Here is a 14,335-nt window from a genome sequence, read left to right as displayed (position 1 = left end):
AAATTTGACTGAAACATAAAGGATTTCTGTGGGTGGATGTAAAATGTCTTTAAATGATCCATCGTACTGATGTTCAAGTCACATGTTAAGCTTAGACAATTTTTAAAATATGCTGGTAGTTTGTTGCGAAAAAATTTGAAAACAAACATAGAGGCATAATATGTGAAGAGTTGTTTTATTGTCAAAATCTTAATCACTGGAAATAGTTGAGTGACATGGTCTTTATACTGGAGTTAATAAAATATTTTAACAAATCTTTTTTGAATTTTGAGCAAATTTTAGGTCCCATTATTTTATGTACTCCACAGTTCAGTGGGAGAGAATCTGAATTAACATCATAAAGAGAAACATATTGAGATCTTTTGTATAAATTTTGATTTTTATAAATCAGGAAATTATTTTCAACTTTAAGATGCTTGGAAATTTTGCAATAAATTATCTTAACTCGAGTATAAATTATTTATTATTATTTTTAATTTCAATCTTACTCCCATAGCGCCTTCATTACTCGCGCCTTTTTTGCCTTGCGCCCTTTTTGCTTTGCCCCCTTATTGTACGCGCCATTTTTGGCCGCGCTTATTTGCACAGCGCCTTTTTAACTGCGCCCTTTTGTCGGTGAGCTCTTCTTCAGCATGTAGGTATTGACGATGATTTCCAGCATTCAACCCTCAGTTGGTGAAGAATTGTGCCAATTATTAGACATTTTTTGAAAACAATAATAATAATAAGGCTTCAGTAATAATAATAATAAAGCTTCAGTTGTTTGCCTTCAGCATTATTTAGAATATAGTTATTAATAACTAATTGATTTTAATCTAATAAATCATTGTACTAATAGCTAATACGATTTTTTCAATAACGTGACGCTATTTTTAAATAAAAACAAAAATAAAAATGTTTACAAATTTAATGTCTAAATATCTAGTACAAACATAAATTAAATTTTTATTTAAAATGTGAGTAAAACATTATAAATAAATATATATATAAATATATATATAGAAAGAGAGAGAGAAAAAAAAGAGTTAAATAGTTCTAACTAAATTAAATTTTAAAAGAAAATAGTTCTAAATAAATTAAACTTTAGTTACTTTTGAATTATGATATATTTACATAAGCAATACACACGCCAAAATGACATTTACGTTTGGAATTAATAATGTTTAATATTTTTTCAAAACGTGCTGTCAAGAAACTAATCCTTCAAAAATTCAAAACACACAAGGAGCCCAATCAACAAATTTTTGAAGATCATAACTTGATTTGGATTGACAAACCATTTAAAGAGAAGACACCAAAAAATAAAAACGTAATTTTGAAGTTATTTTTTAGCTGTTAAATATTATAACTTTGATTGCGCAAAAAGTTAGCTCAACTAAAAGATTTCGAGTTGAAAGGACGTCTAGGAGGTGGATCATATGGAATTGTACTTCTGGTCAAGCACACGAAAACCAAAATATTGCATGCTTTGAAGATTCAACTTCCCGATAAGGCTATTTATTTTTATTACGACTCTTGTGAATTTAAGTAAACTTATATTTTCTGAATTCCCGTAACATAAACACACGTAACCTATTGAAGCATTTTAGCATTTAAATAATGAATGTTTTTAATGCTTACATTGAATGTTTGCAAGAGTGATGTATCCGAAATAATGGATTTTTTATTTTTATTAACTAAGTTTGTTACTTATGGATTGACCCAAGGTGATCAATGATATCTGCCGATAAGTACTGATACATTCGATAAGTGGAAAAATTTAAAAAAAAAAAATCATCTTGCTAGCAGTGATTTTAAACTTGCTAGCAGAGGTATTATTGACAGTATTTTTAGAGCATGAATGCAATCTTGCGTCTGTGAGTGGTCTGAACTGAAAATAATTAGCAGCCGGCAGACAAACAAGAGAAAAACATTTTTCCTTTTTATGCCTAACTGTTACAAAATTACAAATATCGTTTCCCTGAAATGGTCCTCTGTTAAAATCTGACAAACATTGGCCAAACATTTCTTCACTATTCAAATTACTATCAAATAGCTCAATAACATCAATATAATTGTTGTTGAGAGCTGAAAAGTTGTTTGTGTATCAGTTACTCTTGTCAAACATGCTGTACCGCTCGTATTTATGTTAACCTTTCTTTTGCACCTCACTAAGCATTCCGCAAATCTCACTAAGAAAATTCAAAGATTTGGATTAATTCTGATAGTCCAAACAGGAAAACAGATTTTGAGTATCATTTATATACATATATTGGGTTGAGACTATTTGATATGCAGTTGTTAAAAAATACCACAGCACTGAATGCATTGTTCAATTTGCAAGTGAGTTTTTCAATTTTTCGTACGAGGAATTTCAGTTCATTTCCAAGTTTGTTCAGTTCATAAACAAAATTTTTATTCATTTTCTGCATTTTGTTTAAATATCTATGTACATTCTAATATAGCTTTTTTCGACAATCATCAGTGTTGAATATGAATTTTGTTTTATATGCCTGTTTATATAGGTTTAGAGTTATTGACTTTGTTATTGAGTCTTCACTAAATGAATTTGTTTGGATTCTGACTTAGTTAGTCGGTAAGACTCCGGTAGCGTGTTTTGGAATATTTTTTGCTCGACGTCTTTGTTCGATGAGCAAAGATTCTGCAATTCTTACATTGTGTGGATTGTTTTTGTAGTGAATTATTTCTACGTTATTGCCAAGTATCTTTATCTCTCTGGTGATTTTTAACAACACAAAAATCACCAGAGAGAAACTTGACAATAACGTAGAAATAATTTTACGACAAGAAAATAAATATTTTAACGAAAATGCAAAAAATGAATAAATAAAATATAAAAAAATAAAAATTTTATTTATAAACTTAACAAACATGATAATGAACATAAATTCGTCGTATGAAAAATTGTCAAACTCGATTAAAAACTGAACAACGTAATTCCGAATATATTATATAGTTATCGAGAAGACTGATGATGCACGTACAAACTGGCGCTATAAAGAATCACATGAAAGAGAAACACAGAACTAAAATTACTAGACAAGTCTTGGACCACAGTGTTGAAATCTTACATTTAAATATCAACTATTATTATTTGCGACTAGCCGAGTCAATACTCAGGGAACAAAGACATCCGATAATAAATATTCAGCTATGTGCAATTGGAATTTTTCCTCTAATAAAATTAGAAACAGAGGATTCATCGACAACGAAAACACGTAAAGTGTTATATTAAACGAAGTTGAAGATTGTACAACTAATTAAATGAGCGTTAAGTATTCACTTTGAACAAACAAGGAATCAACAAAGTAGTGTGGAGACACAATATATACTCAGCTACTTCACCGCGTCCAATAATAGTCAAATTCATCAATACGGCAGTTAAGTCATAGATTATGAAAAAGCTTTTTAAAATCAAATTGTTGGATGTGAACATGAAGAGTGTGAAGGTTAGTGATGACCTAACTAAGGATCGACGTGCCCACCTGAAAAAGTTGATCAACGATGCAAAGATGAGTGAATCCAACGAAGCTGGTTTTTTATACCGAGTCAGAGGATCGGCAGGGCGGTGGGGGAATAAAAAATATCCGAAACCTGCATCAAATCAAACTTAAACCTGGGTTTACAAAATATAAGGCCAATACGTTCTAAATATGATGCGGTTTATGAGTTGCTGTCTAATAGTATAGACGTATTCGTATTGACTGAGACATGGCACGGTTCATCTAATGATTTAAGAGTAAGACTGGCAAAGCCTGAAGAATTTGATTATGTTGACTGCGTGCGACCTCTGGACCCAGGTCATGGTGTAATAATTGTTTACTTCAAAAAAAGTTTTAAAGTTAAAAAATTGAAATGCCGGTTTCCATTCCTTCGAGGCAATTGTTCTTAAAATATTCTGCGGTAAAATAAGTATTATTTTATTAAGTATTTATAAACCGGGTTCAGCTCCAATCACGCCTGCTTTTTTCAATGAAATCGAAACCATGTTGGGTGCTGATTTTGTGATACTGGCTGGAGATTTGAACGTACACGTTGAAAGAACGTATGATGATCATGCTGCCAACCTTTAAAATCTTTGAACTATTCAATGTGCTTAATAGAGCTGACGAACCTACTCATGTTCATGGTGTTACCTTGGATTTGGTTGCTTCATCGATGGAACTTTCGGCATCTGCTTTTTCGGTGAGTCCTTGTGGTTTGTTTTCTGATCATGGTTTGGTTCAAGTTAAATTTCCTTTGGTTTTCAAGTTGCCGGTGGTTAGAAAAAAACTGGTTCGTTCATGGAATCGTGTAGATGGTAATCAGTTCGCCACTTTGATATAAAACTCGCCAATCTGTGGACCATTTGATTTGTCTGATCCAGAGTTTTTGATTACATTGTTCAAGAGGGAAATCAAAGCTATAATAGACATTGTTTCTCCACAGCACTTGGTAGCATCCAAAAATATGCCAGCTTCACCGTGGTTTGATGATGAATGTAGGTTTTCTAAGAAATCATGCCGAAGAACTGAAAGAAGGTACCGTCGTGATCCAAACGCAAATATAAAAAAAAAATTTCGTTGAGTCTGTCAGGAAAAAACATATTTTGCTTTTTTCGAAAAGGAAAAATTACTGGAGATATTTAATCGATTCCAATCGATCTAGCCCAGGATGCTTTAGAGGACAGTCAATTAGGTTTTATGCACAACCAAATCATCAAATTCACCTGATATGTCTGTTGATTTCAACCCAGATGACTTTGCACAGTTTTTTTTAAATAAAGTAGATACAATTCTTGAGACAACGAAACATTTCAAAGAACCAATAATTCAATCGACGCATCTCGATAATGAAATGTTGTTTTTCTCTTTCCAACAATGTCCTTGTGATGAGATTTGCAAAATTGTTCTTGATTCATCAATGAAGTCTTGTTTGCTTGACTGTCTACCAACAAAGCTGTTTCAAAAGTACGTTGATCTGTTTCTTCCGTTTCTAACATTTTTCATCAACTTATGTCTAGCATCTGGTTATTTTCGAGGTCGTTAAAATTTGCAATTGTCACTCCGTTAATGAAGAAACAGACTCTAGACGAAAATACATTAGCAAATTATAGGCCGGTATCAAATCTGCCATTTTTATCAAAAGTTTTTGAGCGAATCGTTCAAAAACAGCTTCTGCATTATTTCAATCAACACAACTTTCTGCCAAAATATTAATCAGGTTTCAAAAAACTTCACTCAACCGAGTCTGCATTGATTGATGTTGCATCAGAGTTGTTTGCAATTATGGATGGTCAAAATATCTCAGTTGTTGCTCTACTCGACGTGACTGCAGCATTTGATTGCGTTAACATGCGATTTTACTAAAAAAAAACTTGAAAATTTTTTTGGAGTCTCAGTAGTTGCACTGAAATGGTTAGAATCATATCTTTTAGAGCGTAAACAACAAGTTTCATTCAACAATAAAACATCAAATATTTATGAACTCAACCATGGTATACCTCAAGGTTCTGTTTTGGGACCATTTCTGTTTCTACTGTACACGTCAGATGAGTTCGATTTGATAGAGTTATTCAATTTAAAGTATCACGCATTGCTATTGATATTCAGATTGTGGCAAGTGGATCGGCTGCTTTGTTCCAAGAAACCGTTGACAAACTTGTTCGATGTCTTTTGGCCGTGGTGTCGTGGATGATTGATCATCAACTGAAATTTAATCACGCCAAAACTCAGTTTTTGCCTGTAGGAAAGTGGCAGCAAATTGCTAGATTGCAAATTGACTGTCAGAATCAACAACTCTGATATCTCATTCTGCATGTCCTCCCAAATTTAGGAGTTATTTTGATAAAAACATTTAATTAATGACCAATTATAGAATGTCACAATCAGCTTTGAATGTTGAGAACAATAAGACGTACATTAAATGAAACAACTTTAAAAAGTTTAGCTCATGCATTCATTCATTCAAGACTAGACTATTTGCAATAGTTTTTCTGTGGTGTATCCAAAAAATTAATTTCTAAATTGCAGTCAATCCAGAACAAGACTGCTAAGCTTATTGTTAGAGGCTTAAAATTCGAGCATATTACGCCAATACTACGTGAGCTCCATTGGCTTCCAATAGATGAAAGAATTACTTATAAATTGGCTGTAATGATGTTTAAAATTGTTAACGGAGTGGCACCTACATATCTAGTTAAAAGATTGTCTGTTAAAGCACCACAGTTGGGACGTTTGCGATTGAGAGCCGACTGCACGCATCTACTGAATGTATCTCAAACTCAGTTTATGACTGGTGGAAGAAATTTTGCAGTGGGTGGACCCATGGTCTGGAACAGTCTGCAGTCTGCCTCCTAGTCTTCGTCTACCTGAACTCTCGCTTTCTGATTTCTGCAAAAAATTGAAAACGCACTTGTTTAAACAACATTTTTATTCTTGTATTTCAAGATCAACTTATTACGAAACTTATTACGATATGTTTTTTTATTTTTGTAAATGCTTTTGTAAACTTTTTGTTTTAAAAAGCGCTGTATAAATTTTTGTATAATATATATATATATATACATTCGGTAGAATTTATAGAATATTGTAAAAATTATGGTCTATTACCAACATTTACTTGAAGTTCTGCGACCAACCGACGCATAACGCCAAACATTCGGTAGAATTTATAGAATATTGTAAAAATTATGGTCTATTACCAACATATACATATATATATATATATATATATATATATATATATATATATATATATATATATATATATATATATGTTTAAGTCGTCAGATGCTAAACATGTTTCCATACTGATTCTTCTTGACATGAGCGCAGCCTTTGACTGAGTTGATCATAAAACTCTTTGTCATAGACTAACATTAAGCTATGGTATTTTTGGTTGTATATTAGATTGGTTGAGATCATACCTGTCTGATCGATCACAGCAGATTATTTTTTACGGTGCCATGTCAAAAACTAGCCGTGTCATAGCAGGGGTTCCGCAGGGTTCTGTCCTGGGACCACTGCTGTTTACATTGTACACAGCGGACGTCATAAATATTATTAATGATTTCAATTTAGAAGGTTTTGCTTATGCCGACGACATACAAGTGGTTGCTAGTTGCCCTGCCAGTGCCATTAATGATTTAACTGAGCGACTTGGTAAATGTCTTTCATCCATAGATACATGGATGGCACAAAATGGCATTAAAATGACTAAGTAAAAAACATCTCAGCTGCAACGTACCGGTCGGTACGTGGCAGCTGAGATTGATAATACAAATAACGAGTTTAGCAAAAATGCTACTGTCCTAAGTTTTACATTTGAAACAAACTTGTCAATGCGTGAGCATATTAAAAAAGTTTCTGCAGCATGTTCTCTCCAATTACGCGGATTTAGAGCAATTAGAAAATGCTTAAATAGAACAGCATGTTTGACGGTGATGCACGCTTTTATGCACTCTCGTCTAGACTATTGCAATAGTCTGTTATATGGTGTCGCCGATAAAGACATTGCAATGATGCAGTCCATTCAAAATAGGGCTGCCAAGTTTGTTGTTGGTGGTCGCAAGTTTGATCATGTTAGCCCGATATTGCAAACTTTGCATTGACTACCTGTCCACAAAAGATTGACTTACAATATTTCCGTTTTAATGTTTAAATGTTTTAACTGTTAAATTTCTTGTCACGTAGATCGTTTTAGTTAATTGATATTAATATAATAAAGAAAGACATTAAAAGAAGAAAACTTAGCAACGTTCTTGACTTGTTTATTAATTGATATTAATATAATAATGAAAGACATTAAAAGAAGAAAACTTAGCAACGTTCTTGACTTGTTTATTATCAACCGAAACAACCGAAAAGGAAAAGTGAAGTTACATACAAAGCAAAGAACATTTGGTCCAAAGAAAATAAATGTGTATCATAAATCATAATGGTTTAAAATAAAACATAAAACTTGACACCTTCTCATTTTATTTAAAATATTAGATGATCTTAACATGAATGTTCTGAAGACCCATCACACATATCAGATTCTTTAGTCTTTGTCTTACCATTGGTTATGTCAGGACATCAGCAACTTAAAGTTCTGTCGCAACTCGTTCAACTGAAACTTCTTCTGCAATCTTTTCTCTGACAAAGAAATTTCTAATGTGGATATACTTTGTTCTTCTGTGAAATTTCGGATTATGTGCTAAACAAATCGCTGCTTCATTGTCGACAAAAATTTCGGGCTTTTTCTTTAGATCTACAATGTTGTTCAACAATCGTTTGAGCCATATCACTTCACGAGCTGCTTCACTTGCGGCAACAATTTCTGCTTCGGTAGTTGAAATCGCAACTGAGGGTTGACGTTGGCTAAACCAACAGATCACGCTTCCTCCAAACATACAAATTACACCTGATGCCGATCTTCCTCTAGATTTATCTCCTCCATGATTTGCATCACTGTAGGCTATAAATGTATTGTTTTGACCAGACTTGTAAACAATATCGACATCAGCTGTGCTTTGCAAATATCTGAAAATTTGCTTGACTTGTGTTACATTAGACTTGCTGGGTTTCTCTAAACTTCTGGATGCTACTCCAACTGCATATGCAATATCTGGTCTTGTTTCCGTCATCAAGTACATCAATGCACCAACTGCTGATCTGTAAGGAAATTTAACTTCCTCGTGTTCATTTTTGTTTTAATCGAACTCCTCCAATTTTGTAGATGGAGTTGTACAGGGTTTACACTGGCTCATCCCAAACTTTTCAAGAACACTTCATGTATACGATGACTGACTGACTTTAATATTTCTCTTCTCATCTTGATTAATTTCTAATCCAAGGAAAAATGTTGCAGGTTTAGATGTTACCTTGAACTCTGACTTTAATTCTTTTTCAAAAATTTCTAGTTCTTCTTTATCGGTTCCTGCAACTAGTCCATCATCAACATACAGTGCAAGTATGAGTTTTTTTCCTTCCTGTATTCTAATGAACAAACAAGTATCTGCATCGCTTTGTTTGAAATGTCTCTTTTTCAAGAATTCAGCAAAGCGTTTGTTCCAACATCTCGGAGCTTGTTTAAGCCCATGAAGACTTCGCTTGAGTTTACAGACTATTCCTGAATTATCAAACCTTCAGGTTGCTCCATGTAAATATCTTCATCTAGTTTGCTGTATAGAATAACTGTTGACACATCAAACTGCATGAGTGACATTTTTTCATTTGCAGCAACACTTAATGATGTTTTTATAGTTGAACTTTTGACCACAGAACTATAAATTTCTTCATAGTCAATTTCCTTTTTCTGCGAAAAACCTTTAACCACTAGCCTGGCTTTAAAACGTTCAACAGAACCATCTGGATTGTGTTTTATCTTGTAGACCAATTTGCATGGTATTGCCTTATGACCTTTTGGAAGACTTACCAAATCCCACGTTTGATTTTCCTCTAATGACTGCATTTCACTGTTCATGGCTTTGAACCAATCATCTTTTTCATCACTTTAAATGGCATCTTTGTAGCTCTCTGGTTCAAGTACTTCACATAATGCAGACATAACAAAAGGATCATAACGATATGGCTTTTTGATATTATTCCTGTCACTTAAAACCATACCATTGATCTTTTGATTATAAAAATCAGATTGATCTTCATCAGATAAAACTGAACTACGGTTGTGACATTTTCATCAGTTGAAATACTTTCTTTAATCAAAGTTTCTTTATTATCATCTTTGATTTCAACATCAATCAAAACTGCATCATCTGAACAACTTTTTTCTTGCAAAATCACTGAATTTGGTTTGACAACCGTCTCATCAAAAACAACATCTTTTGATCTAAACATTTTATTTCCTGGTTGAACAAAAATTCTGTAGCCATCGTCATCTTCATGCCCAACGAGGGTACCCTTTACAGCTTTATTATCCATTTTACGTCGTTTCTGCGTAGGAATATGAACATAGGCTTTGCTACCAATGATTCGTAGATGTGTTATCCTAGTTTTCTTGTTAAACCACACTTCATACGATGTTTTTCTTTCTCCAGAAGATGGTCCAGTTCGGTTGAGTATGTAAGCAGCAGTATTAATTAATTCAGCCCAAAAGGCCTGAGGCAGTTCTTTATGAGCCAGTCTTATGGCTCTTGCTGCTTCAACTAGCATTCGTTTATCACGCTCACTGCATCCATTTCGCTGAAGTGAATAAGGCATAGTTAGGCGTTGTCTAACTCGTTCTTTTTGCAAAATTGATCTAACTTCTTTGTTTCAAATTCACCTCCATTGTCACTTAATAATTTTGAGATTTTATGACCAGCTGATCTTGATTCTGCAAGCATTTGTCTGAATCTTTCTGGTACATCTGATTTTTGTTTAACTAAATAAACAAATCTGTAGCCTGTGAAATCATCTATGAACAAAACAAAGTATCTGTAATTTTGAGATGAGAAGCAAAAAGGACCACATATATCAGTGTGAATTCTTCTGGTTTTGATGCTCTTACTCGAGTTCCAAATTTCAATCGATGTAACTTTCCATAAACACATCTTTCACATAATTCACTATTTACAGGTGTATCGATGCTTAGTTCACGTTTCATGAGCATTTTAACATGTTTCTTATTCTGATGTTTCATTCGTTCATGGTATAACTGCAATGCATCTTGATCATTAACAAAGTTAACTTCAACTTCAGATTTCAACGGTCTAACAGTTTTTGCAACAAGTTTGAACAAACCTCCATTGTTGTTTCTTATTCCAACAACATTTATCATATTGTCAATAAATAGATGACAACTTCTTGAGGTTGAAACAAAAGAGCTATTTCTGTTTTTATCTTAAGTTGCTAGTACTGAGAACTAGTTTCTTTTTACTGTTGGCACATACCAGCCATCTGTTAGTTTAACCGTTTGCCATTTATTATTCACTTTCACTTGAAGATGAATAATTCTTTTTCCAAAAGCATCTACAGCATCACCATTTGCAACATATAATTTACTCGTTGAGAAAATTTTTCAAAATTTTGAAATATGTCTCTTTGGAAAGTTAGATGACACGTTGTACTACTGTCAAAAAAACCATTCATCAGTGTATGCTGACTCATCAATTGCAAAAACATTTGATTTTATAACAACTAGTGACTTATTGTCATCACGTAAATTGTTATTTTTCAATTTTGCTGGTTTACCATTAGAATACCAATTTTCACAATTTCTTACAATGTGACCTGGCAATCTGCAATAATGACATATCAGCCACTTTGATTTGCTGACAAATGTATCTTGTTTCTGACCATTCATGTTTTAAGATGACTTTTCAGTTGTTGCTTTGACAAATAATACTTTATTACTTTCAGTTTTGCCTTCCAAGGATCTCTCACAGCTACACAATTGATCTGTGAGTGTTTCAACTGTACTTTCAGTCTTGTTTAACAATCTCCAACTTGCAGCAAATGAAAAATATTTTTCTGGCAAAGTCTCAATTATTTGACACATCAGCAATAAGTCACTGTTTTCATCTTTTCCTAACTCGACCTTTAAAACTTTCTAAAGATTTTTGAGTTTTGTAACATGAGTGACAACATCATCACTTTCATCCATTTTATAACTAAAGAACTTCATGCATAAGTTGTATGCTTTATTTTTATTAACTTCATCATACAATCTATAAAGTTCTAACCAAACATCTCTGGCATTGCTGAATGAACGAACTTTTTCATACGTTTCATCGGTAATGTTGGTTGACAAATAATCATAGCACTACAATCTGCTTTATTGAATCTGTTCAAAGCAGTTTGATATTTTGCTATCTCATCTTTATTTGAGTCATCGTTTAATTCATCTGGAACTTTTAATTTGCCATTTACTACGTCCATTGCATCAGAAATGCCGCGTAGTGTTATACAAACTCTCGATTTCCAGTTCAACCAATTAATTTTGCCTTCTAGGTGTTTGATTTGCACTTTTGTTAGAACCATTTCTTCCTTGTCTTTCAATTTGACCTTTTGATTAGAAGCAAAACATAAAATTTAAGAGAATGAAGAAGCACGTGTTTTCTCTTCACTTCAGTCTTCAAAGAAAATCTTCTGATATTTCTTTATTCTAAATTTTCTTCGTCAAATCAATTAATTAAGAAAAACGTTATCTAGGTCCATAACCTGTTCAATTTCTTGTCACGTAGATCGTTTAATTAATTGATATTAATATAATATTGAAAAACATTAAAAGAAGAGAAATAAACTTAGCAACGTTCTTGACTTGTTTATTATCAACCGGAACAACCGAAAAAGAAAAGTGAAGTTACATACAAAACAAAAAACATTTGGTCCAAAGAAAATAAATGTATATCCTAAATTATAATGTTTTAAAATAAAACATAAAACTTAACATTAACAACATAGCCTCACAATATCTAATAGATAGGTCCAGACAGTCTACCATCATGATTTCTACAATTCATCGCACCATTCATCTCTAGCACCTTAAGCTCGCTCTACAATCACTGCTTAATGTATTCATACATTCCATCACAATGGAAATCCATCCCAATTCATTCAATTCCTAAAACGAAATACCCATCATCACCAATAGATTATCGCCCAATATCTATCACCCTTATACTTTCACGTATTCTAGAAAAATTCATTGTTTGGTCATTCATCTATCCATGTTTCAACCATCCATCATTCAAACTACTATTACAAGATCAGTTTGTATTTCGCCCTACAGGCTCATCTACATCTGCTATTCTCTCTCTTACTTTTATAACATCTTTTCTTAAAAATAATAATTATGTTCAACTTATTGCCCTTGACTTTTCTAAAGCTTTTGAAACTCTCAATCACTTCTTAGCCTTTAAGTTAGCCTTTCTTTTCCTGCTTGACAACATTCACAATATTATAATAAATTTTCTTTCTAATAGGAGTCACTTTCAACTTTCTTTAGCTTTACTCTTTCACCTACTCTACCTATTATTTTTAGTGTAGTTCAAGGTTCTGTCTTTGGACAATCTACCTGTATCATCAATGCTTCTACTTTCAAAACTTTTTATAGCTTTAATCAAAACATCAAATACGCTGACGACACCTAACTTTCATTTCATCTTTTAACTCAAACACCATTCAATCAGAACTCGACTCATTAACCACATGATCATAACAATGTGATCATGTGACAAAACTCAATCATCATATCAGGAAAAGACCTTCATCACAAGACACCTCAAACATTAGCACTCAATAAAACTTTTTCATTCACCCAATCAAGTTATTACTTATCGATCATCTCACTAATTCACTAAGTCATCATCTAGTCCATTGACAAATTACTTTATTAATTTGCTTTTTGTACCATTATTTCATTCAATTTTTTATACTTTTCATGTTTAAACATTTTTCTTTCTCCGTTATTTATTTACTCATTTATTTTTTTTTGTTTAATTTAATACTATTGCCTTGCATGCTGTAACAGTTTCTGCGTCTGTCAGATCTTGACTTTTAAAGAATAATAATAAAAAAGCATTTTTTTCAAAAATAAGTCGCCAGTCTAATTTTGGTCTCACTACCGCAAATCTTGGCAACCCCGTCCAAATATGAAAAAAATATTTAAAATTTAAACGTTTTTAAAATTTCGGCTCCCCAGTCAAAAATGTCTAGATTCGCTATTGTTTTTATATATATATGTATATCTCTTTTCAATATATATATATATATATATATATATATATGCAAATTTCATTGAAATTGTTTGCCCATTTTGCATTAATTAACTTCTTTATAAGACATTCAACGAGGCGGTATTGTTTGAGTTCATATTTATCTAAAACTGGAATAAAGCTAACAGCGCTGTTTCGGCGTAATGCCATCTTCAGAGCCTAAATATTGTTTAAACATATAATTTAATTAAAATAAATGTCTAATGTAAAATGTGAAAATATAGAAAATAAAATATGTATTAAATTGTGAAATAAATTAACCTTGTTGTAAATATCATAATAACTAAAGTTTATGTAGATTATATAAATAAAATAATGTAATTTAAATAAAATGTTTAGTAAAATAATTAAAATATAGAAATTTTATAAAAGCTTTAACATGGTTGAAAAAACGTTGGTGAAAACTAATTACGAATGACATGTGCGCAAGATATATAATATTGCTGTGTATGCGTTGTGAATACAACTATTGCGGTTGAATATGTGTGATACGAGTTTCCACATCAGACCTACGTATACATAGTTAAATATAAATACATATATGTACATGCAAGATTCATATCGATGTATAGATCAAATATTAAGTATCACATAATACATCCAACGACGCAATGACAGTTGTCGGATGACGCTGGGTCACAAACTGCGTGTTAA

At 32.4% G+C, this 14,335-nt stretch overlaps 1 protein-coding gene across 1 annotated transcript in view; it reads left to right on the top strand.

Moving 5' to 3' along the window:
* Positions 1 to 1,369: 1,369 nt before the first annotated feature.
* The window catches only part of HELRODRAFT_67852 (hypothetical protein), a gene marked incomplete at both ends in the record, with an annotated part of 36,300 nt that continues 23,334 nt past the window's right edge, over positions 1,370 to 14,335 (top strand). Inside the window, one exon of the mRNA XM_009026897.1 lies at positions 1,370 to 1,517. Coding sequence (XP_009025145.1) covers positions 1,370 to 1,517 — 148 coding nt within the window. The remainder of the gene's footprint in view (positions 1,518 to 14,335) is intronic.

The sequence above is a fragment of the Helobdella robusta genome (genome assembly GCF_000326865.2).
Source record: "Helobdella robusta unplaced genomic scaffold HELROscaffold_5, whole genome shotgun sequence".
Classification (NCBI taxonomy): domain Eukaryota; kingdom Metazoa; phylum Annelida; class Clitellata; order Rhynchobdellida; family Glossiphoniidae; genus Helobdella; species Helobdella robusta.
Note: the sequence above shows the minus strand (reverse complement) of the source record. Positions and strands in the feature narration are given on the sequence as shown.